This window comes from Myxine glutinosa, chromosome 1 (assembly GCF_964187855.1).
Source record: "Myxine glutinosa chromosome 1, kmMyxGlut1.1, whole genome shotgun sequence".
Taxonomy (NCBI): Eukaryota; Metazoa; Chordata; class Myxini; order Myxiniformes; family Myxinidae; genus Myxine; species Myxine glutinosa.
In genome coordinates this window covers 182,112,158-182,139,606 of record NC_136261.1, presented here as the reverse complement: position 1 = coordinate 182,139,606, position 27,449 = coordinate 182,112,158, and the positions used below count along the sequence as shown (strand labels likewise).

The 27,449-nt window shown below is 42.7% G+C and overlaps 1 protein-coding gene across 2 annotated transcripts in view; it reads left to right on the top strand.

The window, feature by feature from the left end:
- Positions 1-27,449, top strand: part of CRIM1 (cysteine rich transmembrane BMP regulator 1) — a 72,066-nt gene that overhangs the window by 29,686 nt on the left and 14,931 nt on the right. Inside the window, exons 6-13 of one of the 2 annotated variants that reach the window (XM_068123455.2) lie at positions 10,174-10,371; positions 12,968-13,096; positions 13,479-13,635; positions 14,368-14,489; positions 17,113-17,331; positions 19,741-19,959; positions 22,877-23,095; positions 25,969-26,163. In XM_068123455.2, the coding sequence (XP_067979556.2) occupies positions 10,174-10,371; positions 12,968-13,096; positions 13,479-13,635; positions 14,368-14,489; positions 17,113-17,331; positions 19,741-19,959; positions 22,877-23,095; positions 25,969-26,163 (1,458 nt within the window). The remainder of the gene's footprint in view (positions 1-10,173; positions 10,372-12,967; positions 13,097-13,478; positions 13,636-14,367; positions 14,490-17,112; positions 17,332-19,740; positions 19,960-22,876; positions 23,096-25,968; positions 26,164-27,449) is intronic. The other variant, XM_068123462.2, reaches the window with a different exon arrangement.

Genomic DNA, 27,449 nt, shown 5'->3' with positions numbered 1-27,449 from the left:
ATGTCTCAATTTTTTCTGTTCAGCACTTTGAGATATCGAGGTGCAAAAATTTTCGGTTTTTCCAAGATGGCGGCCGAACCACGTGACCGATGACGTCATCATTTGGGCACAGTATATTAGAGGGCAAGACAAATACGTGTGCAAAGTTTGGTGATTCTACGTGCAACGGTGTAGACGTAGTGCTGCAAACAGACAAACAGACAAACAGACAAACAGACAAACAGACAAACAAACGAACAGATCAACATACTTGCCGGAATCTTTTCCGGCAAGTAATGAAAAATCGGTCAGAGACCGAGGACTTGCCGGAATGTACTTTTTTGTCGGCCATTTTGGACAAATATGGCGGCCGAACCACGTGACCGATGACGTCATCATTAACATACATATATTATTCCCCATGGAGAGTTCTTTACAAAGAGCCATGTCTCAACTTTTTCTATTCAGCACTTTTGGAGATATGGAGGTGCTACGTTTTTCGGTTTTTCCAAGATGGCGGCCGAACCACGTGACCTATGATGTCATCATTAACATATTTTATTCCCCATGGAGAGTTCTTTACAATGAGCCATGTCTCAATTTTTTCTATTCAGCACTTTCAGAGATATGGAGGTGCAAAATTTTTCGGTTGTTCCAAGATGGCGGCCGAACCACGTGACATATGATGTCATCATTAACATATTTTATTCCCCATGGAGAGTTCTTTCCAATGAGCCATGTCTCAATTTTTTCTGTTTCGCACTTTTGGAGATATAGTGGTGCAAAGTTTTGCCGTTTTTCCAAGATGGCGGCCGACCACGTGACATATGACGTCATCATTAACACATTTTATTCCCCATGGAGAGTTCTTTACAATGAGCCATGTCTCAATTTTTTCTGTTCAGCACTTCCGCAGATATGGAGGTACTAGGTTTTTCGGTTTTTCCAAGATGGCGGCCCAACCACGTGACCTATGACGTCATCATTTACATATTTTATTCCCCATGGAGAGTTCTTTACAATGAGCCATGTCTCAATTTTTTATATTCAGCACTTTCAGAGATATGGAGGTGCAAAATTTTTCGGTTTTTCCAAGATGGCGGCCGAACCACGTGACATATGACGTCATCATTAACATATTTTATTCCCCATGGAGAGTTCTTTACAATGAGCCATGTTTCAATTTTTTCTGTTCAGCACTTTTGGAGATATAGTGGTGCAAAGTTTTGCCGTTTTTCCAAGATGGCGGCCGACCACATGACATATGACGTCATCATTAACATATTCTATTCCCCATGGAGAGTTCTTTACAATGAGCCATGTCTCAATTTTTTCTGTTCAGCACTTTTGGAGATATCGTGGTGCAAAGTTTTGCCGTTTTTCCAAGATGGCGGCCGACCACGTGACTGATGACGTCATCATTCACATATTTTATTCCCCATGGAGAGTTCTTTACAATGAGCCATGTCTCAATTTTTTCTATTCAGTACTTTCAGAGATATGGAGGTGCAAAGTTTTGCCGTTTTTCCAAGATGGCGGCCGACCACGTGACTGATGACGTCATCATTAACATCTTCTATTCCCCATGGAGAGTTCTTTACAATGAGCCATGTCTCAATTTTTTCTGTTCAGCACTTTTGGAGATTTCGTGGTGCAAAGTTTTGCCGTTTTTCCAAGATGGCGGCCGACCACGTGACTGATGATGTCATCATTAACATATTTTATTCCCCATGGAGAGTTCTTTACAATGAGCCATGTCTCAATTTTTTCTGTTCAGTACTTTCGGAGATATAGAAGTGCAAAGTTTTTCGGTTTTTCCAAGATGGCGGCCGAACCACGTCACCGATGACGTCATCAATTGGGCACAGTCTATTCCAGGGCAAGACCAATATGTGTGCAAAGTTTGGCGATTCTCCGTGCAACGGTGTAGACGCAGTGCTGCAAACAGACAGACAAACAGACAGACAGACAGACAGACAGACAAATGAAAAATCGGTCAGAGACCGAGGACTTGCCGGAATGTACTTTTTTATCGGCCATTTAGGACAAATATGGCGGCCGAACCACGTGACCGATGACATCATCATTAACATATTTTATTCCCCATGGAGAGTTCTTTACAATGAGCCATACCTCAATTTTTTCTATTCAGGACTTTTGGAGATGTGGAGGTGCAGAGTTTTTCGGTTTTTCCAAGATGGCGGCCGAACCACGTGACCGATGACATCATCATTAACATATTTTATTCCCCATGGAGAGTTCTTTACAATGAGCCATGTCTCAATTTTTTCTATTCAGCACTTTCGGAGATATGGAGGTGCTAAGTTTTTCGGTTTTTCCAAGATGGCGGCCGACCACGTGACTGATGACGTCATCATTAACATATTTTATTCCCCATGGAGAGTTCTTTACAATGAGCCATGTCTCAATTTTTTCTGTTCAGCACTTTTGGAGATATAGTGGTGCAAAGTTTTGCCGTTTTTCCAAGATGGCGACCGACCACGTGACATATGACGTCATCATTAACATATTTTATTCCCCATGGAGAGTTCTTCACAATGAGCCATGTCTCAATTTTTTCTGTTCAGCACTTTTGGAGTTATAGTGGCGCAACGTTTTGCCGTTTTTCCAAGATGGCGACCGAACCACGTGACTGATGACGTCATCATTTATATATTTTATTCCCCATGGAGAGTTCTTTACAATGAGCCATGTCTCAATTTTTTCTGTTCAGCACTTTTGGAGATAGAGGTGCAACGTTTTTCGGATTTTCCAAGATGGCGGCCGAACCACGTGACCGATGACGTCATCATTAACATATTTTATTCCCCATGGAGAGTTCTTTCCAATGAGCCATGTCTCAATTTTTTCTGTTCAGCACCTTCGGAGATATGGAGGTGCAAAGTTTTTCGGATTTTCCAAGATGGCGGCAGAACCACGTGACATATGACGTCATCAGTAACATATTTTATTCCCCATGGAGAGTTCTTTACAATGAGCCATGTCTCAATTTTTTCTGTACAGTACTTTCGGAGATATAGAGGTGCCAAGTTTTTCGGTTTTTCCAAGATGGCGGCCGAACCACGTCACCGATGACGTCATCAATTGGGCACCGTCTATTCCAGGGCAAGACCAATATGTGTGCAAAGTTTGGCGATTCTCCGTGCAACGGTGTAGACGCAGTGCTGCAAACAGACAAACAGACAAACAGATGAAAAATCGGTCAGAGACCGAGGACTTGCCGGAATGTACTTTTTTATCGGCCATTTAGGACAAATAGGGCGGCCGAACCACGTGACCGATGACGTCATCATTAACATATTTTATTCCCCATGGAGAGTTCTTTACAATGAGCCATACCTCAATTTTTTCTATTCAGGACTTTTGGAGATGTGGAGGTGCAGAGTTTTTCGGTTTTTCCAAGATGGCGGCCGAACCACGTGACCGATGACATCATCATTAACATATTTTGTTCCCCATGGAGAGTTCTTTACAATGAGCCATGTCTCAATTTTTTCTATTCAGCACTTTCGGAGATATGGAGGTGCTAAGTTTTTCGGTTTTTCCAAGATGGCGGCCGACCACGTGACTGATGACGTCATCATTAACATATTTTATTCCCCATGGAGAGTTCTTTACAATGAGCCATGTCTCAATTTTTTCTGTTCAGCACTTTTGGAGATATAGTGGTGCAAATTTTTGCCGTTTTTCCAAGATGGCGGCCGACCACGTGACATATGACGTCATCATTAACATATTTTATTCCCCATGGAGAGTTCTTTACAATGAGCCATGTCTCAATTTTTTCTGTTCAGTACTTTCGGAGATATAGAGGTGCAAATTTATTCGGTTTTTCCAAGATGGCGGCCGAACCACGTCACCGATGACGTCATCATTGAGGCACAGTATATTAGAGGGCAAGACCATTATGTGTGCAAAGTTTGGCGATTCTCCGTGCAACGGTGTAGACGCAGTGCTGCAAACAGACAAACAGACAGACAAACAGACAGACAAACAGACAGACAGACAAACAAACGAACAGATCAACATACTTGCCGGAAAATTTTTCCGGCAAGTAATGAAAAATCGGTCAGAGACCGAGGACTTGCCGGAATGTACTTTTTTATTGGCCATTTAGGACAAATATGGCGGCCGAACCACGTGACTGATGACGTCATCATTAACATATTTTATTCCCCATGGAGAGTTCTTTACATTGAGCCACGTCCCAAGTTTTTCTATTCAGGACTTTCGGAGATATGGAGGTGTAACGTTTTCCGGTTTTTCCAAGATGGCGGCAGAACTACGTGACATATGACGTCATCATTAACATATTTTATTCCCCATGGAGAGTTCTTTACAATGAGCCATGTCTCAATTTTTTCTGTTCAGCACTTTTGGAGATATAGTGGTGCAAAGTTTTGCCGTTTTTCCAAGATGGCGGCCGACCACGTGACTGATGACGTCATCATTAACATGTTTTATTCCCCATGGAGAGTTCTTTACAATGAGCCATGTCTCAATTTTTTCTGTTCAGTACTTTCGGAGATATAGTGGTGCAAAGTTTGCCCGTTTTTCCAAGATGGCGGCCGAACCACGTGACTGATGACGTCATCATTAACATATTTTGTTCCCCATGGAGAGTTCTTTACAATGAGCCATGTCTCAATTTTTTCTGTTCAGCACTTTTGGAGATATATTGGTGCAAAGTTTTGCCGTTTTTCCAAGATGGCGGCCGACCACGTGACTGATGACGTCATCATTAACATGTTTTATTCCCCATGGAGAGTTCTTCACAATGAGCCATGTCTCAATTTTTTCTGTTCAGCACTTTGAGATATCGAGGTGCAAAAATTTTCGGTTTTTCCAAGATGGCGGCCGAACCACGTGACTGATGACGTCATCATTTGGGCACAGTACATTAGAGGGCAAGACCAATATGTGTGCCAAGTTTGGCGATTCTACGTGCAACGGTGTAGACATAGTGCTGCAAACAGACAAACAGACAGACAGATGAAAAATCGGTCAGAGACCGAGGACTTGCCGGAATGTACTTTTTTATCGGCCATTTAGGACAAATATGGCGGCCGAACCACGTGACCGATGACATCATCATTAACATATTTTATTCCCCATGGAGAGTTCTTTACAATGAGCCATACCTCAATTTTTTCTATTCAGGACTTTTGGAGATGTGGAGGTGCAGAGTTTTTCGGTTTTTCCAAGATGGCGGCCGAACCACGTGACCGATGACATCATCATTAACATATTTTATTCCCCATGGAGAGTTCTTTACAATGAGCCATGTCTCAATTTTTTCTATTCAGCACTTTCGGAGATATGGAGGTGCTAAGTTTTTCGGTTTTTCCAAGATGGCGGCCGACCACGTGACTGATGACGTCATCATTAACATATTTTATTCCCCATGGAGAGTTCTTTACAATGAGCCATGTCTCAATTTTTTCTGTTCAGCACTTTTGGAGATATAGTGGTGCAAAGTTTTGCCGTTTTTCCAAGATGGCGACCGACCACGTGACATATGACGTCATCATTAACATATTTTATTCCCCATGGAGAGTTCTTCACAATGAGCCATGTCTCAATTTTTTCTGTTCAGCACTTTTGGAGTTATAGTGGCGCAACGTTTTGCCGTTTTTCCAAGATGGCGACCGAACCACGTGACTGATGACGTCATCATTTATATATTTTATTCCCCATGGAGAGTTCTTTACAATGAGCCATGTCTCAATTTTTTCTGTTCAGCACTTTTGGAGATAGAGGTGCAACGTTTTTCGGATTTTCCAAGATGGCGGCCGAACCACGTGACCGATGACGTCATCATTAACATATTTTATTCCCCATGGAGAGTTCTTTCCAATGAGCCATGTCTCAATTTTTTCTGTTCAGCACCTTCGGAGATATGGAGGTGCAAAGTTTTTCGGATTTTCCAAGATGGCGGCAGAACCACGTGACATATGACGTCATCAGTAACATATTTTATTCCCCATGGAGAGTTCTTTACAATGAGCCATGTCTCAATTTTTTCTGTACAGTACTTTCGGAGATATAGAGGTGCCAAGTTTTTCGGTTTTTCCAAGATGGCGGCCGAACCACGTCACCGATGACGTCATCAATTGGGCACCGTCTATTCCAGGGCAAGACCAATATGTGTGCAAAGTTTGGCGATTCTCCGTGCAACGGTGTAGACGCAGTGCTGCAAACAGACAAACAGACAAACAGATGAAAAATCGGTCAGAGACCGAGGACTTGCCGGAATGTACTTTTTTATCGGCCATTTAGGACAAATAGGGCGGCCGAACCACGTGACCGATGACGTCATCATTAACATATTTTATTCCCCATGGAGAGTTCTTTACAATGAGCCATACCTCAATTTTTTCTATTCAGGACTTTTGGAGATGTGGAGGTGCAGAGTTTTTCGGTTTTTCCAAGATGGCGGCCGAACCACGTGACCGATGACATCATCATTAACATATTTTGTTCCCCATGGAGAGTTCTTTACAATGAGCCATGTCTCAATTTTTTCTATTCAGCACTTTCGGAGATATGGAGGTGCTAAGTTTTTCGGTTTTTCCAAGATGGCGGCCGACCACGTGACTGATGACGTCATCATTAACATATTTTATTCCCCATGGAGAGTTCTTTACAATGAGCCATGTCTCAATTTTTTCTGTTCAGCACTTTTGGAGATATAGTGGTGCAAATTTTTGCCGTTTTTCCAAGATGGCGGCCGACCACGTGACATATGACGTCATCATTAACATATTTTATTCCCCATGGAGAGTTCTTTACAATGAGCCATGTCTCAATTTTTTCTGTTCAGTACTTTCGGAGATATAGAGGTGCAAATTTATTCGGTTTTTCCAAGATGGCGGCCGAACCACGTCACCGATGACGTCATCATTGAGGCACAGTATATTAGAGGGCAAGACCATTATGTGTGCAAAGTTTGGCGATTCTCCGTGCAACGGTGTAGACGCAGTGCTGCAAACAGACAAACAGACAGACAAACAGACAGACAAACAGACAGACAGACAAACAAACGAACAGATCAACATACTTGCCGGAAAATTTTTCCGGCAAGTAACAAACGAACAGATCAACATACTTGCCAGAAAATTTTTCCGGCAAGTAACAAACGAACAGATCAACATACTTGCCAGAAAATTTTTTCCGGCAAGTAACAAACGAACAGATCAACATACTTGCCGGAAAATTTTTTCCGGCAAGTAACAAACGAACAGATCAACATACTTGCCGGAATCTTTTCCGGCAAGTAACAAACAGGCTCAAATGCATTTACCCTCTCCTCTGGCGAGGATAACAAGAACTTTGTACTGCTCTCTTTGCTACCATCTTGGATGAATAATGTCCACTTGCTGCTTTCCCTTCCTTCATCACAGATTATGTAAATACTTTCCTGTTTTCATTGCCTTGCTCCATTATTATAAATGTTTTGATTTTTGGCCTTGGAAGGGTCCTGCTTCTTTGCAATAATTTGCATGACTTGAGGAGTTTTCAAACCCGATTAATTGCGATATGTCTAGGGGAGTGCTCTGGGTAACGGCTCATTAACCGTTTCTGGCTCTCAGTGCACACCGTTATTACCCCAAGTATCTGGAAATTGCTGTTAAGCATTAAACTATGTGAGATATGGCATGCATCCTGAAAAACAAACCGGCAATAGAAGACAAAAGCAAACAATAAAGCAATAAAAAAGTTAGGAAACCAGAGCAGGGTGTAGTGAGTGGTCATGATGATATTGCTTTTGGAGTACATTTGCACATATATGAGTGCAGAGTAAAGGGGTGAGAGGTTGGGAAAAGTAATAAGAGAAGGAATAAGGGATGAAACTAAAATGGCACTGGGTAGAGCGCATACCTCCACCAGGCTGAAGAGTTTACGTTTTGTATCCCACTGATACGTTGGATCAGCATCTGGTAAATCAGACCTGAGCCAAAGTCTAATTGGCTGGTTATTGGGACCTACCCAACTCATCCACCAAGTTTTGTCACAATCCACACAACTTTTTGAAATATCATGCTATATATCGTTTTTGGCCACATCTCTCAATGGTGAAGAATCACAAAAATTCTCAGATCCAGATCTTCACCAAAATATAATCAATTCGTCCTTGTCACACACCCAAACTGTCCATCAAATGTCGGCTGAATCCGTCCACAACTTTTTTTAGATACCCTGAAAACATAATCCCCGTCCACCTTCGATGGTGGAAGAAATGAATGTATGAGGACGGACGATTAATTTCATAAGGTGGGAGCGATGGGGATTGGTTCAAACTTTTGCTATCTGACCTCGTTTTGCTTTAACCAGGTGAAATTATTTTTGGAGAGATGCTTGTGACTCACACATGAGACTTCAAGAGATGTGGGAGAATTGTTGATATTATGAAACAACTAGACTCGTGGTGCGTTTGCTGCAAGCCTCAGACTTGTTTCCTAGTTTTGTGTGTTGCATAAAAATGTGGAAGCAAAATATGTCGTGAGAATTTTTTTTAAAATTTCCAAATTCTTATTATTACCTGTACAGAAGAGCAAAAAATTTCTGTGTCACAAATTATCAATGGTACACCTGTATCCTGTGGTAGTTTAACGTGGCTGGATTGTAAAGCTGGAGTTGATGGAAGTTTTGCATCTCCAAGTTAGTGTCTCACCTGACATAACCATGTGGTCATGGTAATTCCTGTGATGATGTAAATGATTTTTAAAAATATGTAGTTAAGGCTTTGCTTTAATTCCCAAGTCGTTTGGTAGTTTCTGCTTGTGTGAATTGATCAATTATTTACGAGTGACACCTTATATCAAGTTCATCGAACTTGTTTTTTTTTACCTCTGCCATCAAAGGTGGAAGAAGGTTATGCTTTCACCCCTGTCTGTTTGTCTGTCTCTTTGTCAGTCTGTGAGCAGGATATCTCAAAAACGTTATTGACGGATGTGAACGAAACTTGGTGGGCAGGTTGAGTGTGTGACGAGGACCAATTTTTTTAGATTTTGGTGACTATTCGGATCCGGACAATGGAATTTTATTTTTAAGTGATTCTTCATAATATTGAGAGATAGGACCAAAAACTATGTATATAGGAAGGAATTTCAAAAGTTATTGACGGGTTATGGCAAAATTTGGGGAGATGACAAGAACAAGCAGATTTTGATCCAGGTCCAGATGCAGATCCTGTCTATTAATTGGATACAAAACGTAAACTGTTCAGCCTGACGGAGGTATGCGCTCTACCGAGTACCGTTTTAGTTTATACTGTGGTCTAAAGTGTACAGTGAAACTTGTACATCTATTAAATGTAGGACAAAAACACCAGTCAATATCAGTACAGGACCGCATAAACCGCAAGGACACAGTACATTATGTATTCACGTATGTGATTTGAACCTTGTTTTCCGGCATCAAGAGCCATCATATTAAATGATAACACCAAATAGGCCAATCCTAAGTTGGTTTTGCAGTATGTAGACTTCATGTGACAAATTGAGAGTTGAAAATATGCATGTCATTACTCCTTTAGTTTCTTTGCGTGGGAGCATTTGTAAAAGGATATTGGTCCATTTGCGGGCAACTCTAAGAATTAGTGGTTTAGATGTTGGAACAGCCGAGTGTTTCAATATGGAGTGCAGAAATTGTAGTGCACTGGTGAACAATCCGCTGATGTTTTGTATTTGGTGCATAAACTGTGTACATACTCAGGCAAGTTGGTGATGCATTTATCAATCAAAAAGCCTCTTCTTGGTAAGTAATGGTGTACCATACTGCCGGTGAAGAAGACAAACCATGGATTTTCCCAAAGAGTTGAGAAAACGTTACCGGCCATACCACTTGTTTCTCATGGTGCTGAACTTACACTTTCTCAACTCTTGTTTGGGGGGAAATCCATTGTGTACATTTATTGCCTATTGTAATTGTCCCATGTGCGAAGGTACACCGATGCCTATTGTAGCTTCATTGATTGTTTTAATTACGCCTTGGTAACTTGTATGACATTTATTTTTAAAATTCTGATGGCAATGCGAGTGGCAAGGCCACATGGATCCCAGCTGAGCCGCAGTTGCAGCAGCATTGATCCTCCAGGCAGACACATTAATAGAACAATGTGACGCCCACCTGTTGGACACGAGGTTGAATGCTGATGCTTTGCTTTTTCAGACGAGCTCTTTCCGGTGAGTAACCCTGCTGGCTGCTTCGCCAAGGGCCATATCCGTGCCCACGGTGACCGATGGCGTGAGGACGACTGCACGTTCTGTCAGTGTGCAAATGGGGAGCATCACTGCACCTCGACTGCGTGCGGACAAAGCTGCCTGCACCCGGTGCACGTCCCAGGGGAGTGCTGCCCTGGTTGTGAAGGTACGTGTTCACCGCACGGCCACGCTTATCAGGAATGCTGCTCTCCATCTCACGTGAACCCTTTCCTGGCCTGTAAACGATTGCCCTGAAGATTCACAATTATCCTGTTGTGGCAACCACGCTTTTTTTGTTGGAGCAAATAGTTTGTTTGGAGCCTGGCCAGAATAAATGCCAAAAATATCTGGCACAGTTACTCTATCTCACAATCTCACATTGATGGAATTGTGATTCCTATCTCAGGTTCTTTTAAACATATATAAATTATATTCCAGTCTACATTTACAGCAGTAATATGCGTACCGTCACCTTGTTACCTAGACCACCACGTTAACCTTGACCATCACTACGAGTTGTTTTATTCACATTTAACACTCCCTATTAACTAGATTTGATAAGTTACTTTCAACACACAATCTCTGGGATGCCAGTCTAGCATCTTCACCAGTAAGCTACGAAAGTGGCCTCGTAGTGAGGATACTGGATTCGCATCCCAGAACTTCCTGCTGAAGGCATCATTATTTTTTAAATTGCTTCTGGAAACAGCTATTTTCAGGAGAAGTACCATATCTCAATGGCATTGTCAATAAAAAAGCAACATTTGGCTCGTAAGTATATTGAGGGACAGGTAATATGCCCACGCAATAGCTTGGTCTGGCCTACATGTGAGAACATGCGAGATGTCAGTCCAGACAGGTGGTTTACACTAGTGTAGCCTGTGGCCTTTTTCCTTTTGACGCTGTCACAAAGACGCCTGAAGATAGGTGCCAATCATTGTTTGTTTGTATTGTGCAAGGACTCATTTAATTGCGACATACAGTGTTGGCTAGGTTTTCCAGGGAGGATCGTCAATCACCTGGGCCCTGTAAGGAGGACCCCTGAGTTCTGAAAGGCCTCCAATCAGACAAGGCCTCCAATTTGAATGCCTATGGAGTAACAGTATCGAAGCCAAGGAGGCGTGCTGTACTCCCAATGTGTCTGTACATGCCACAAAAGGCCAAAAGAGTGCATATGTTCTTGTTGGGATTGCTATAATTTTTTCCATGTGACCTGTACATGAGTTTGTGACATGTGGACATCATGCAGATCAACTTGTGTGTTAAGGTTAACAACGATTGTTGCCCGATCGTGTGTTCAAAGTCCACTCCTCCTCAGATTCACCTGCATCATCCACATTACTTTTGAGAGCAGCTCCTTGCGATTAAGTTCCATTGAGTTTCTGTGTAAATGTCAAGGTCGGGGAATCTTGGCACTGCCACAAATATGTTGGTAACAGAGCGTGTATCTGATGGTTCAACCTGACCCAGTAGCCTTTGCCAACAGAGGCCTTTGGTAATTATTTGATGGTGTTTGAGGGAGCTGGTGATTATACATGAAAAAAACAGCGAATGAGACTTCTACACCCTCCCTCGACCCCACCCCCCCCCCCCCACCCCCACCCCTCCCACTCCCCATTCTCCCTCTCACCATTCCTTTCCGCTCCCTTCCAATCACCTTTCCTCAGCCCTTTCAATTCTTCTTCTCCAGCCTAACCTCAACCCTCACCCACCCCTAAACCCCACTCCACCTTTCCACTATGCTCCATTTTCCTGTTTTTGTCTGTTGTTATTTATTGTTCTGCCTGTCTCTGGTTTGTCCGTACTCTTTGTGCACCTGTTCCTCTCCATCGTTGTCAGTGCATTGTCTTTTCACCCCTTTTCATCCAGCTATTCCACAAGCCTTGATATCACAACTAAAGATGTGAAACAAGCTGGACCAGGGATAGCCTGTGACACATTCAATAAAATCACCCTGTGATACCGACAGTAAAATGTATAAATGTATCTGTTACATCAATTATTCGAGTTTTACTATAGGATGTGCACTAGGGTGGCACTAAAAACCGAATGTTTCATAATTTTAGGTCTTGGGGTCTGGTTTTGTTTGATCCCATGAGAAAACACTCTTGGTAAATTTTCAGTGTGATCAAATCATATTTAGAGGTTGCTCATGGCCTCCAAAGTTTCTCTGCTGGCGTGGTCAACCCAACACGCGCGGTCTAACTCACTCTGCCACTGCGCTCCCTAATAATAATTATTATTATTATAATAATTATAACAGTAATAATAATAGGGTACGTTTTTCTTTTTCTTTTTCATGTTAACCCATGAAAGCCCACTGGTAACAATAGTTGCCAGTGATTTATGTTCATTATTTTTGAAGTTTATGAATTATTAATGATCAGATTATATTTGTCAATGTTGCCGTTTGTTATGTAATATGAATAGACATAATAATGTAATTATAATATTATTATACAATTGTATGTAATTATACAATTTTGTATTGTATGCTCACCGCAACAAGCCATGTTGCGGTGAGCAATCCCTAAATATTATACGATTTGCATAAAATTTTATGTGTGTGATTTCTACAATAAATGGAACCACTTTGAATGGTAAGACCATAATTTTCATGTGTTTGAAATTTTACCCCTATTTTAGTGCCACCCTAATGTGCACTCTATTCAGGGGAAGAGAATTGGGGGTATTTTGAAGTTTGTTGCTTATGCTTTAACTCTGTAGGTTATCTTGATTTGGACATATTGTTTGTGCCACAGAGCCAACGTTCATCACAATCCGCCCACCAGTGTGTCCACCACTCAACCACTGCCCACTAGACGACTCCCGATGCAAGTTCGGTTTCCGGCTGGATCGCGATGGCTGCCGTCTCTGTCAATGCAAGACCAGTATGGCACTTTTAAACTCTCAGCCGACACCTAATCTATGTTTTAATATCATGAGGACTTTTTTATTCATATTTTTGCACCATTTCAAACACAAGCTACACACCTGTGGCTCTTTAAAATATTGAAGGATTGCACAACACTGTTGTCATCATTTACACTCCACGGGCTGACCAGGAATGCCGAATGTCAATCAAATACCATGAAACTCTTGACGAGCACTAATCCTATCAATTGATACTGCTTTACTTGCCCATTCAGCCTATACAATGTAAATGGTAATTTTATTTAGTGAGTATTAATATACACCTCCAAAAGCTCGGTTTCCAAAGTAACGGTGCTTCAATCACTCACGCACTCTTTTTCTGGCATCCCTGCGCTATAGAAGCGGAACACTGTGGAGGACGTATGGCTGGATGTGCGTTGACGTGTCCCCATGGGCTGATTCGAGATGAGCTTGGATGCGAGATATGCCAATGCAGGCTGCGCCCTAAAAAGTGCCGGCTACTGGTCTGCAGCAAACACTGCCCTCATGGCTACGTGTAAGTAAAGATTGTCTCTGCCGCCAAGTAGCACCAGTACTGGGAATAACAAAATATTTTAAAACTATTTTCCTATTTTCATTCCACGTTCAACTGAAAAATATGCAGCGCATGTCTGCTTCTCCCAAGGGCAGTTTATTGTTTTCATGTTTCAGTCGCCTTGTTCTCAAATTATTGGCCCGTTACCTCCCTCCCCTCCTCCCCCTCCCCCCTCCCCCCTCCATGCAGCGGGAGACCAGGTTTTGCAATCGTTTGCTTGGGTGTACATTTGTGTGTGTGTGTGTGCGTGTCCAGGCCATAACTTTTTTATGACAAATTGTCAACAAACATTCATTATGAGAATATAGAGAAGACAATTAAAATTGGGTCAGAATATCAAAGGGCAAAGTTATAGTGATTATAAATAGCCATTATCAGCCTTGCTGCAGCGCATTAAGCACGAGACACCCAGTTTTTTTTAATCACTTCCGTGTTTATTTATTTACAATTGAGCTTCAGTGTGTCTATACAGGCCATACTGTTTTTTTGCAATTGAGATTTTGTCATCAACTCTTCAACAAACTTTTATTATGAGAATATGGAGAACATGAATGTATAAAATGTACATTTTAAAACTATCGTTATCGTCAAGTTTAATTTGAGTACAAAGCGGGTGTGAATGGGCTTTGCATTTTGAGATGCTTACGAGTTATTATTTTAATACCAGCGCAAATGCTGTACTCTTTACATTAGGAAAAACCGTCATGGATGCAATGTGTGCCGCTGCGCAAAGTGCAAGGAATCACCCTGTGACAAGTTCTGCCTCTATGGTTTCCAGCATAGCAACAAGGGATGCCGCTTGTGCAAGTGCAAAGGTGAGGCCTAGGCTGCCATAACTGCATATCTAGGTTAGTCTCAGTCACAAGTGTTTCAAGCTGATTTTGTATTGTCAATGATGCCTTAAAGTGCTCGTGCAACCCTTCCCCCCCACCCCCCACCCGAGACATTTATCATTAACAAATCGGGTACTGTTTCTGAAACTCATTTGAAAAAATGAATTTTATTTTTCTGCTGCCCAGTTTTGACGAAATCCAACACTTTTATTACCCTTGGAAAATGCCAGCATTTCCGAGGTTTTTCACAAATAAATCTCCAAACCCACCAACCTGTGACCGCCATGTTATGACATAATAAGTACAACAGAGTGTCTTGGTCAGAAACGAGTTTGAATGAGTCGAGCAACTGCGATGTTGATGACTAGAGCAGCATATTCCTCAGTGCACATTGAGGACAATGACTGAGAAAGTGCGACTGTGTCAGCAGCAATTATAGCTTTGATGCGGTAGGTAATCCAACTGTACCGCTCCAAAGCAGATGCTCGGGATGACTGAGAAGGAGAAGTCGATTCTAATTTGTAGAACTCCTATGGCAATGCCAAGAATTATTCCGACAGACTTGTTAATGCAGATGGTTGGTGAGTAGGTGATGGACCTTGTCTCGGGTGACTTTCCGCATTACCCAGTGTAGTCGAGAAGATGGAAAACCAATATCTCATCCTTTTCCCCCCCTCCCCCACCCCCCCCCCCCCCCCCCCCCCATGCGCTGCTGGTCAAAAAACAAGTACATTTTGGCAGTAGGGACACTGGGCCCTACTGCCTGTGAGGCCCGTACAGTCAGCATTTCACCATGGGGATTACTCGCACTAAAAGGGAAAAAGCCCCGTTTAACATCAATGGCACTGCAACGAGCAGACAAAAAGCGCACGGGTTAGGTCACCCTCGGAAATTGCCAATCTTTTCAGATTGTGATCAGGATCAGAAGTCAAGTATGTTTTTGGGGCATTCTGCGTGAATTGAATTTCAATTCTTTAAATGATGGATTGAAAATGACATGGCAAAACACCAGGATAACAGTTTGCAGCCGAGCCGAGATTTCAACATAGGCCAGACTGGTCAGAAGCAAGTGTGCACACTGCTGTGTGTTTTGATTGAAGGACACAATATCGATTAGTAATTTGCTTGCACATGCTATTTGTAGGATCGGTGTACATTTGCACGACTTGCAAGGACATCGGTGAATCAACACAGAATATGATATTTTTAACGTGTGATCCCAACATCATGAACCGTGATCTTTTGGGAATGTCGATACATGCCAACTCAAATTCACGATGAGGTACAATATGTACATTTGAGCTAGCAAGATAGCTCAGTTGATACCATCACTTGAACCATATGGTCCCCACAGTATCTCTCAAAAAGAGGTCATCACTCATAATGTGTCAGGAGCCGAGGTAAGTTGGAGTTACCTGTATATTTAGCATTACGTGCATGGATAGGGTGCAGGCATGATTTGAGAAATTGCTTTTTAGCTCACCTTGAACGAAGTTCAGAGGAGCTTATGCGATGGCGCGTCGTCCGTCCGTCCGTAAACACTTGAAACTTCTTCTCCGAAACCGCTGATGGGATTGTGACCAAATTTGGCACAAATTATATTTGTTGTGTTGTGACTGAAGTTTGTTCACGGCATTAAAAAAAAATCGAGGTCTAAGGGGGTTTACCAGGGGTCAAAGTGGATCCAGGTTTGACCTCCCAAAATAGGAATTTCCTTTTTCCTCTGAAACTACACAAACTATTTCGATGAAACTTAACCACAACCTTCATCACCCATGATGTACCGAAATTTGTTCACGGCATTTTAAAAAATCTGCCGCTTTGGTGGTCATGGGGGGGGGTCAAAGTGGGTCCAGGTTTGAGCCCCCAAAATACATATTTGCTTTCTTCTCTGAAACTACACACACGATTTCGATGAAACTTGACCACAACCTTCACCACCCGTGATGTACCAAAGTTTGTTCACAGCATTAAAAAAAAAACTGCCCCTTTGGAGGTTTACAGGGGGTTTGCCCCCCAAAATTGGTGTTTGCTTTCTTCTCAGAAACTACACACGCAATTCCGATGAAGCTTAACCACAACCTTCGTTACCCGTGATGTACCAACTTTTGTTCATGGCATAAAAAAAATCTTCCCATTTGGGGATCTACGGGGGGGTTGCCCCCAAAAATAGGTATTTGCTTTCTTCTCAGAAACTACACACGCAATTCTGATGAAACTTCACCACAACCTTCATCCGTGATGTACCAATGTTTGTTGAAAGCATTGGAAAAATTGGGGTCTGAGGAGGTACATGGAGGGAGGGGAGATTGCACCCCCAAAATAGGTATTTTTTTGTTTGTTTGTTTAAAGTCTTATGATTATGTTAGTATGATTCTACATGCTGCCCTGTCTTCTAGCAACCATTGAAATTGGTTTGAAATACCTTTAGTCAGTGCAGTATACTGTTTATTCTACCAGATGAGCACCAGGGGTATTGCCCCTATGTTTACGATTTTCACGTGTGCCTTACTTTATTGATGACAATATGGAATGGAGTTTTGAATACTTGTCTCTCCTTTTTATTACTATTATTTTTGAACTGTGGTGCCCTACCTTCCTCCAGCTGCTCCAGAGCTTCTCGCAACAGTGCTGCCACCCACAGGGTCAAGTTGGTGTGTGTCGATGGACGGTCAGCGGTTTGCAGATGGCGAATCGTGGCACGATGGCTGTCGCCACTGCTTATGTCAAGGCGGACGCGAGATGTGCTCGTTGATTGCCTGCCCCGTCCTTTCCTGTTTGGCTCCGAAACTCCAGCCTGGACACTGTTGTCCCTCCTGTCCTGGTCAGACATCATAGCAGTTTAAGTCACTTTCTGTTTAGAAGCCTCTTTCTTTTTTTCACGTCTAATAGCTGCTTGTTCTGTCTTTTGTTTTTTTGTTTTGGATGCTGTATTCAAAACGAGTGCACTGTGGTCTTCTCAAAGGCCAGAGCTTGAATAATGGGAAATTCCTGAGCAAATTGCCATGAGGACTTTCACAATTACGTAGGCCTCATAAAAGGCATCTCGTGTTGCTGCCAACTCTTCGTCCATTTATTATTTTCAGCTACACTTCTTACTTCTACACACTCTCCCTCCATTTGAAGTCAGGTAGTTGTTCAAAATGTCCTCCCGACTAATTAATGCTAAATATAAAGCAACACAAATGTCACTGAATTTGTTTAAACGAATTCTGTTGTGGTCTAAGTTCAGAATTGCTGAAGAAGAAGAAAAATAATGATAATAATAATAATAAGAAGAAGAAGAAGAAGAAGAAAGATGGGTTTTCTTCATTATAACTGTTAAGATCCAAATGGAGTTCAACATAATATTCATAATGTTCAACTCGATGTTCTTTATAAAAACAGGAATAAGCATGGGATAAAACCCGTTTTCTTCGAGCTTTGTGATGTTCAAGTTGAACTGTTTGCGCGAGACTCCATCAAGCGGAAGTTGGAGAAAATATGGGGTGACCAGCCTAGAATTACAACTTAGCCTTTAGTTTGGGTTCACTCAAATGGCACCTCATTATTTTGTACGTCTATATTTTGAACACCAACGAGGGGTTGCTTGCCTCATGGTGTGCAGGTGAACAAGACATGCATAACAAAGGCAAGCATTGAAAGACCAACTTTACCCATGCTGGCAAGCACTACCAAAACGTTTTCATACAGGCTGGTCATGGCCTGCTTGGGCTTGGCTAACAGACAGTGGGTCTTTTCATGCACAGAGGATTTGGAGAAAGGCAGCTAATCTGAAAAGACTTTGTCAAGTCGTCACTCGAGTCAAGTCAAGTCAGGGCCCACAAGGAATTCCAGCCCCATGTGGACCCTTCGTGAAAAGAAGTGTCAAAGCCTAAGCTTGCCAGTGAAGGGTCCATCTTGCTGACTGTTAGATTCAGCCTTGATTTAGCGTTGTGGCGAGTTGGTCAGATTCAAACCAAAGGAATAATGTGTCCGATAAACGTGTCCAAAATGAAGCCCACCTTTCCAATGCACCGCAACCCTCTGTGTACGGCATTCGTGTGCACTACAATACTGCCCCCAGTAACCGTGTTTTTGATTGTTGAGGCATTGTAAACCCTTTGGTGTCCTTTGGTTCACCCTACGTTGCATGCCAGCTCTCAGCTTCACAGCCACGAGCCATGAAAGCCTCACCCCATGGCCGTCCCCAAAGTCTTTTGTGTCTGTTTTACCCTCTCCCACCCAGAGACGTTACTTTGGTCCACTTGCTTGTTGTTTGGCTGCACTTTTCCATCTTGAGAAGCTTATACATTTTGCTTCCTTTGACCTCGTAGATAGAGAGTATGTGATTGGTGAAAATACTCACAGGTTAAATAAAAAAGTATTTTAACAAAAATTTATTATATATTTTAATTGTTCTTTCATCACCTTTTTGGTCATGTTTCCATTCGCTTGTAAGAATTCCCCCAATCACCGCAGAGATCAAACTTGTCTCTCAAATTTCTGTTCACCCAGTTTTCTCAACATAATGCGAAGAGAAATAATTATTAGGTTCCTTCTCCACATACGCTGGTGTTGGCTTAGCGGTTAGGGTGCCGGCTTGGGATCCAAGGATCCTGGGTTCGAATCCCGGTCGATCGCTGAATTAACGCCAGGGGGGTTGACTCAGCCTGTTATCCTTCCGAGGTCGGCAAATTGAGTACCAGCTCACTGGTAATTCCCTGTGTGTCACAAGAGGCGACTAACAAGGTTGGTGGCAGGAAGGGCATCCGGCCATAAAACATTGCTTCAAAAAGGGGACCACGGTGCCTGAAAAAGGCCAACCCCTGCTCTGTGGGGAAAAATGGCCTCTAAAGGCAGGTCTTCTCCACATCCACCTTACCCTCCAACAAACTTCATGTCTATTTGTACTCTCTGCAATGTTGATGCAATAAATGCAATTGTAAGAGATCACCAAGGTAGATTAGGCCACAATGTCGGACCTATTTCAGCAATTGTGCTGCCAACCATCTGCACCATGATGCTTAAGAATTTTAACGCACACATTCTGCAAAATCACGGTCTAATGCGAACACCAATCACCAAACGTCTCATAATGTCTTCATCTAATTCTCTGCCGATACAGTCTTCTTATTTTACGCTAGTATCTGTTTTGTAATTTCTGTATCGTTTTCTTTCCAAGGTCTATGCAAATAAACTGAGACAGGGAAATATGGCTGCTCTCTCAGACAGTGTCTCACGGTGTGCACAGATACGACGGAGCAGATGGCGCCAGTGGCACCAGTGCTCCATTCCGTGTGCCAGGCCCTGGGAGGTGACTACTTCCTTGAAGGCGAGAGCTGGAGTGTGGATTTATGCACACGCTGCACCTGCCATGAGGGGCGTATACTTTGCGATGCCGAGGTCTGCCCACCTTTGCTGTGCACCCATCCTGAGCGACCAAAAGGGTCTTGTTGCCCTGTGTGTCCTGGTGAGGCCCAGCAAGTACCACACCCTCTGGAGGTTCACACTGGACCCATTATACAAGCCTTTGAGCCGTTTTATTTAAAGTTTTTTTTTAAACCATTGATTTGCACTGCACTTCCCTGTGTGGTTAGGACCTATTTATTCACTTCCTGTGCACACCCATATAAATCCCTGCAATTAAATTGCATGAAAAGTCTCGGAAGAAATGATTTTCATTGGTTTGACGACCTCCATGTAATTTTATTTTTTTTTCTTATCTTTGCCTTTGTATCCCTTTCTCTGTGTATTCTATTTTGTGTTGTCTTTGTATGTCTGTTTTCCCTCCCAAATCCTCTCTGTTCATGCCAACATTCTCATGATGAAATTCCATTGATCTCTCTTACTTAATGCTCTCCCATGAACTTTGGCCCACGTGCAAAGCGAGCATTTTCGCATGACGCGATTGTAGCAACCATTTGATGGATTTTGGTGGCCCGGTTTGAAAGTGTGTGAATCGGGGACACGGCGGTCACAGACGCATTCCTGCCATGTTGCGTTCCTTTCTGCTACGTTGCCCGGTAATACACATTGAGGATGTCGCTATGACGACTCCCCTCCGACATGCGACCGTCACCATGACTTCTCAAATTGGGGCACCACAGCAATCGTGATTACCTCAACCTGTGTATCGAGGCAAATATTATTAGCTTCCAAGTCTGAAAAAAATTTTTAATATTTATTTATTACCTTTAAACGTTTTCTTTATCTTTGATGTCATATTGGCTCTATTTAGGGCCATTTGGACAAAAAAGCCAAATGTGGCGATTATAAAAACAAAACAAGTTGTTGTATCCTAGCACCTTATCAAGTATATTCCACATACAGACATGGCATTTAATATGGAATTTTTTTTTTTTCTTGACTTGGGTTTACTTTCTTAACTCAGTATATCAATCTAGTGAGTTTCTTTTACACTTTGGTGATTTATTTGTTAAAAGAACCATATCACTGATTGTCTGTCGCAGCAAGAAGTCAACAACAGGATTATATCACAGGTGGCGTGGCAAAATGTACCGACAGGTGCATTTGGTGATTGGCTTCACAGTCGGGTATACAAGGGTTGTTGCGTTCTGTATTAGTGGAAAACAACTGCTGCACGTCTCCAAAAGTTATTGCCGCTTCCTCTGGAGATGGTCCGTCAACTCGACAATGCTGTTTGTCATGGAGTGGTGGCTTTACGAAATTACGGCATGAAACAGCGTGCTATTGCTCGGCAGTATGGCATCACTCAAGGTCAGGTGTCAAAGATCCTGAAACGAAATGCTCAGAGGGGTATCCCTACTCCAATACCGAGGCCAGGACGTCCCCGCAGAACCACAAGGAGGGATGATCGCCAGCTGCACCGGTTAGTCCGCAATGGCCGTACCAAGTCAGCTAATCGGCTTAGGGCTGAGTGGCTGCAACTGACAAATGTGCCTGTATCCAGAAGGTGAGTCAACCAACGACTGGTTCAAGCAGGCTATCGTGCCAGGCGTCCCCTGAGAAAGCCACGCATGACCAGACAACACTGCCAGCACCGATTGCAGTGGGCCAGAGAGCACCGTCAATGGCAGCCAGGACACTGGAATCACGTGATCTTCAGTGACGAGTCTAGATTTCTGGTCTATCATCAAGATGGTCGCGTCCGAGTGTGCAGACAAGTGCATGAAGCCTACAACAAAGATTGTATAGTGCCAAGAGTCCAAGCTGGAGGTGGTGGGGTGACCGTTTGGGCTGCTTTTCATGCAGGGGGCAAAACTGACCTGGTTGTTCTGAATGGAAACCTGAACCAGTTCAAGCACAGGGCCATTCTGGAAGAAACATTGCTTCCATTTGCTCGTGCAGCCTTTCGAGGAAACTTTGTCTTCCAAGATGACAATGCACGGCCTCATCGTGCTCGCATGATCCAACACTTTCTTGCTGACCATGGTGTAGAGCATATGGAGTGGCCTGCCATGTCCCCGGATATGAATCCGATAGAGAACTTGTGGGCAGAATTAACGCGTCAAATCGACCACTTGGACCAGCAGCCGACCTCTGTGCGTGAATTGCAGCAGGCTATTGTCACTGCATGGCAAGCGATTCCTGTCCAAACCTTGGCAAATCTCGTGAACAGCATGCCTCAACATGTACGTGCTCTCCTGAATGCTCGTGGGGGTTACACGAAGTACTGAACTGTAATTTTACTGTCCGTAATCCCAGTCGTAATTTAACTTTTGTTTTTGTTATAAAAAAATTTTGGCTAATGTGCAAAATAAAGAGATACTTCTGGAAAACGTACAGAAGTTTAACACAGTACTGTCCATGAATTGAGTTCGATATCAGTTTACATCACTTTCAAGGATCAATTTATTTGTTTCTAAATGTCAAATGTGGTTTTTGTTTCTTTTAAAGGTCACATTAACAAAATCTAGAATAATTTCAACATAATTCCAATGAACTTTTGGTTCTAAGACATCTTGAAAAGTAAGTTCACCCCCACAAAAAAATATATTCCATATTAAATGCCAAGTCTGTATTTTAGTCAATTTAGAATGACCTGTAGAGGTACTGCATGTCTGAGAAATTCTGTTTTTGTCATACAGAAGTTTGACTAGCTATCCAAGTGCTTGCAAACACTGGGGGTCCCACCAGTCCTCTTACTGGTTAAATTTCCCATATTTACAAACGTGCCATTTGGGCATCAGAGTTTTGTTTGGAAGTTTTCACACAAGTATTTCTGTGGCTGCAAGTTGCATGATTATGGAAAAGCACATCCACGTGATCAGGATTCAAACTTTACCAGGTGCAACCAGAGCATTACAGATTTGCAATATGTAACCATGACCTATTCTGAATGGTCTATTGCCTGGCCTGACATACCATTGCTTTGTGTGTTTTATTTCTCATTCTTTCCTGCGCAGCTGCAGAACCTGAGAATGAAACGAAGAACAGCAGCTGGCCACTGTTCTGTGTCTCGGAAAATGAGGACATGTTCCTTGATGGAGAAGCATGGAAGGCGGACGCATGCGTGAGCTGTGTGTGCCGTGGTGGTGTCGTGGCCTGCTTCCCCGAGACTTGTCCCATGCTTGCTTGCAAGCGACCGGTGCTCCGGAAGGGACAGTGCTGTCCCTATTGCCTTGGTACGTGGAGCATGTGCTGACAGTCACCACTACTGGGCACTAAACATGTTTTCACAAATTAAGTCCATGTAAGGAACAATTTACTTCGCTCCTGAAAATGTGGATGCGTTAATGTGCATCGCAAGTATAGGTTGTATAAAATTTGACGCAGTTGTGATAAACTAAACGACAGTTCTTCCTTATGAATTTCTTACAGTCGGTACAGTTATTTAGCTTCTGATGCCATTATGATGAATATCCTTCAAGCATTGCAATAATAATCATTATTATTAGCAAGGTAATTGCTACCTCTGCCACCAAAGGTGGATGGAGGTTATGTTTTCATCCCTGTCTGTCTGTTTGTCAGTCTATTTGTCTGTTGGTCTGTGAACAAGATATCTCAAAAAGTTTTGGACGTATTCGGACAAAACTTGGTGGAGAGGTAGCATATTTGACAAGGAAGAATTGATTCAATTTTGGTGAAGATTCGAATCCGGATCAGAGAATTTTTTTCAGTGATTCTTCACCATTGAGAGATCGGGTAAAAAGCGATTATATAACATGATATTTAAAAAGTTGTGGACTAGTTATGACTAAACTTGGTGGATGAGTTGGTTCGGTGACAAGAACAAGCGATTAGATTTTGGTTCAGGTCCAAATCCAGATCCGGCCTATCAGTGGGATACAAAACATAAACTATTCACCCTAGCGGAGGTTTGCTCTCTACCGAGTGCCGTTCTACTTAAACTGATGTTATGCACATGGATTTTGTTTCTATCGTGCAATACTTAGGGAGAATATTGTAAATACCTCTTACACAAAACAAGGAGATGAGGAGACAATCTTTACACAAATTTCAAGAAGTAGAGAAACTGGACAAATCACTGCAGCAGACTATATTACCAAATTTATTGGTATCAAAAGGAAATATTCACAACCATTTCGGTGATTTATCACAGCGTGTTTGACCCTGTCACTAACACTCGGTTCCAAACTTTTGGTGGATAGCAGACTTGATAGTGCACCATTCCTTCTTCAGAGCAAGTACAAGTTCAGTGGTGGATTACATTTTGTGGTATCTGGCTTACAAGTGGCAGTCTGAGACTTAGTACGGTGGGCCTCTGTGCTGGTCACCGCATATTTTCAACGTTTTTGTCCTCGAATCAATTCCTAACAGACACAGCACTACGGCAAGGTGCTTTGTGATGCTAATAGATGCAATGGTCCACACATAGTAGTAGCAGTGCACCGTTGTCAAAAATGTCACAACAAGACGTATAAAGCACAGACTGCTTTTCACTGTGGGAAAATACGCACGTGCATGTTGAGAGGGTTCATTTAAACTTTCGATGTGCTTTCCCGATATTTTTGATAATTTTATGGGATTTGAATGTGAGCTCACAGCTTTGTATGCTCAGGAAAAAGAAAGAACCACCTTTAGAGGCCATTTTTTCCCTGCAGAGCAGGTTTTGGCCTTTTTCGGGCACCATGGTCCCCTTTTTGAAGCAATGTTTTATAGCCGGATGCCTTTCCTGCCACCAACTCTGTTGGTCGCCTCTTGCAACACACAGGGAATTACCAGTGAGCTGGTACTCAATTTGCTTGTTTATGCACTTGCATACAGTATACTTGTGCTTCTATTGCAATTTTTAATTTGATCTTTATTTCCATTTTGAGTTTGGTACTTTTAAAAATATGTCTGCACTAAAATATAACATGTGTATGTATTATCTGGCAGGATAGCTCGGAGATATCGTACTTGCCTATATGTGTATCGAGTTTGATTATTGACCCAACTATAAACCATCACCATGGTACTTTTCAGGCAAGTGATTGCATCAATGTGTGCACCTTTCTTTGGATGGATATTAAGCTGGGTGCATCAACTGCGAGCATTAGTTGATGCACGTTAAAGGTCTCACTGTGTCTTTCGACAACAAGTTATCACCAACACCCTGAACGAGTTCCAATTTTTTGTCCTAACCTACAGGAGGCACTGCATCAGTGGCACAGTTTCACCTGCTAGAGATGATGCAACCAGCAGTCATGTGTCGCATAAGCTTGTAATGGATTGATTGAACTCAAAACTTGTATTACATGAACTAGCAACGGTACGCGCCCTACAGGCGGGACTTCAATTGGGAGGCCCAAATGAAAAGGCAAAATGTCAGAAATTGAAGCCTTTTTTTATTTTAAACGATTTATATAAACATCCGTTAAATCATATCACACGCAAATCATCAAAATCTAAACAGTATTTATAGAATTTCAATAAAAGCCACATCACTGTTCATATATTATTCCATCGTGTTTGGAAAAACTGGAAAATTGGGAAAACAATGTAGCCTATTTTACTCCAGGGGGTCACAGGATTACCCACCCAAAATTTCGTTGCGATCGATTCAGCCGTTTTTCCGGTACCTGGGAACAGACGGACAGACACTTGGTGAATTGTAGTAAGATGAAAATGTATTCTTCTTCTTCTTCCATATGCATCACATGGCTGCAGGTAGCATCATTGGCTGGGAGACACTGCTGTCCTGCATCATTGGCTGCCCTCCCCCCTGTATGTCACAGGAGGAATTTGTAATTTGGCCAGGGTGTCGGTGATAGCTCACCTACTTTTCGCAAAGAACATCGTGGGATCTCTAATGTCCAGCAACTACTGCTGGCAGACGGGGCTCTGAGATTAAGGTCCATCTGAGAGACCCGCACACACATTGAATTGCACGGCCTGCGAAACACCATGGTGATGGTTTATAGCTGGACCAAGATTCAAATGCATGATGCTGGACAGCTCAGAGGCTAGTGTGCATACATCCTGCCAGTCCAATGAAAATCTATAATTTGCATTTTAATAAATCGTTCTCTTCCCAACTCCCTATCCTCCCTAGAGGTGATTGGGCCAATGAAGGTGTGCTATTACTCGGATAAAGTTTTTGATGAAGGTGAACGGTGGAGCCTCGATGCATGCACTCATTGCGAGTGCCGTGCCGGTGAGGCCGTGTGCATTCTTGAAGACTGTCTGGCACCACGTTGCGACCACCCACGTCTCCGTGATGGCTCTTGCTGTCCTGTTTGCTTATCAGGTGAGGCCTATTTGTTACCAGCGCCAGAGGAGAGGTATGAGTCCGTTTGTGACTTGCCGGAAAAGATTCCGGCAAGTATGTTGATGGGTTGGTTTGTTACTTGCTGGTAAAGATTCCTGCAAGGATGTTCATCTGTTCGTTTGTCTGTCTGTCTGTCTATCTGTCTGTTTGTTTGTTACTTGCCGGAAAAAAATTCCGGCAAGTATGTTGATCTGTTCGTTACTTGCCGGAAAAAAATTCCGGCAAGTATGTTGATCTGTTCGTTACTTGCCGTTAAAGATTCCGGCAAGTATGTTGATCTGTTCGTTTGTTTGTCTGTCTGTTTGTCTGTTTGTCTGTCTGTCTGTTTGCAGCATGGGTCTACACCGTTGCACGTAGAATCGCCAAACTTTGCACACATATTGGTCTTGCCCTGGAATAGACTGTGCCCAATTGATGACGTCATCGGTGACGTGGTTCGGCCGCCATCTTTGGAAAAACCGAAAAACTTTGCACCACTATATCTCCAAAAGTGCTGAATAGAAAAAATTGAGACATGGCTCATTGTAAAGAACTCTCCATGGGGAATAAAATATGTTAATGATGACGTCATCGGTCACGTGGTTCGGCCGCCATCTTGGAAAACCAAAAAACTTAGCACCTCGATATATCTCCGGAAGTGCTGAACAGAAAAAATTGAGACATGGCTCATTGTAAAGAACTCTCCATGGGGAATAAAATATGTTAATGATGATGCCATCGGTCACGTGGTTCGGCCGCCATCTTGGAAAAACGGCAAAAACTTTGCACCACTACATCTCCAAAAGTGCAGAATGGAAAAAATTGAGACATGGCTCATTGTAAAGAACTCTCCATGGGGAATAAAATATGTTAATGATGACGTCATCGGTCAGGTGGTTCGGCCGCCATCTTGGAAAAACCGAAAAACTTTGCACCTCCATATCTCTGAAAGTGCTGAACAGAAAAAATTGAGACATGGCTCATTGTAAAGAACTCTCCATGGGGAATAAAATATCTTAATGATGACGTCATCAGTGACGTGGTCGGCCGCCATCTTGGAAAAACGGCAAAACTTTGCACCAATATATCTCCAAAAGTGCTGAACAGAAAAAATTGAGACATGGCTCATTGTAAAGAACTCTCCATGGGGAACAAAATATCTTAATGATGACGTCATCAGTCACGTGGTTCGGCCGCCATCTTGGAAAAACGGGCAAACTTTGCACCACTATATCTCCGAAAGTACTGAACAGAAAAAATTGAGACATGGCTCATTGTAAAGAACT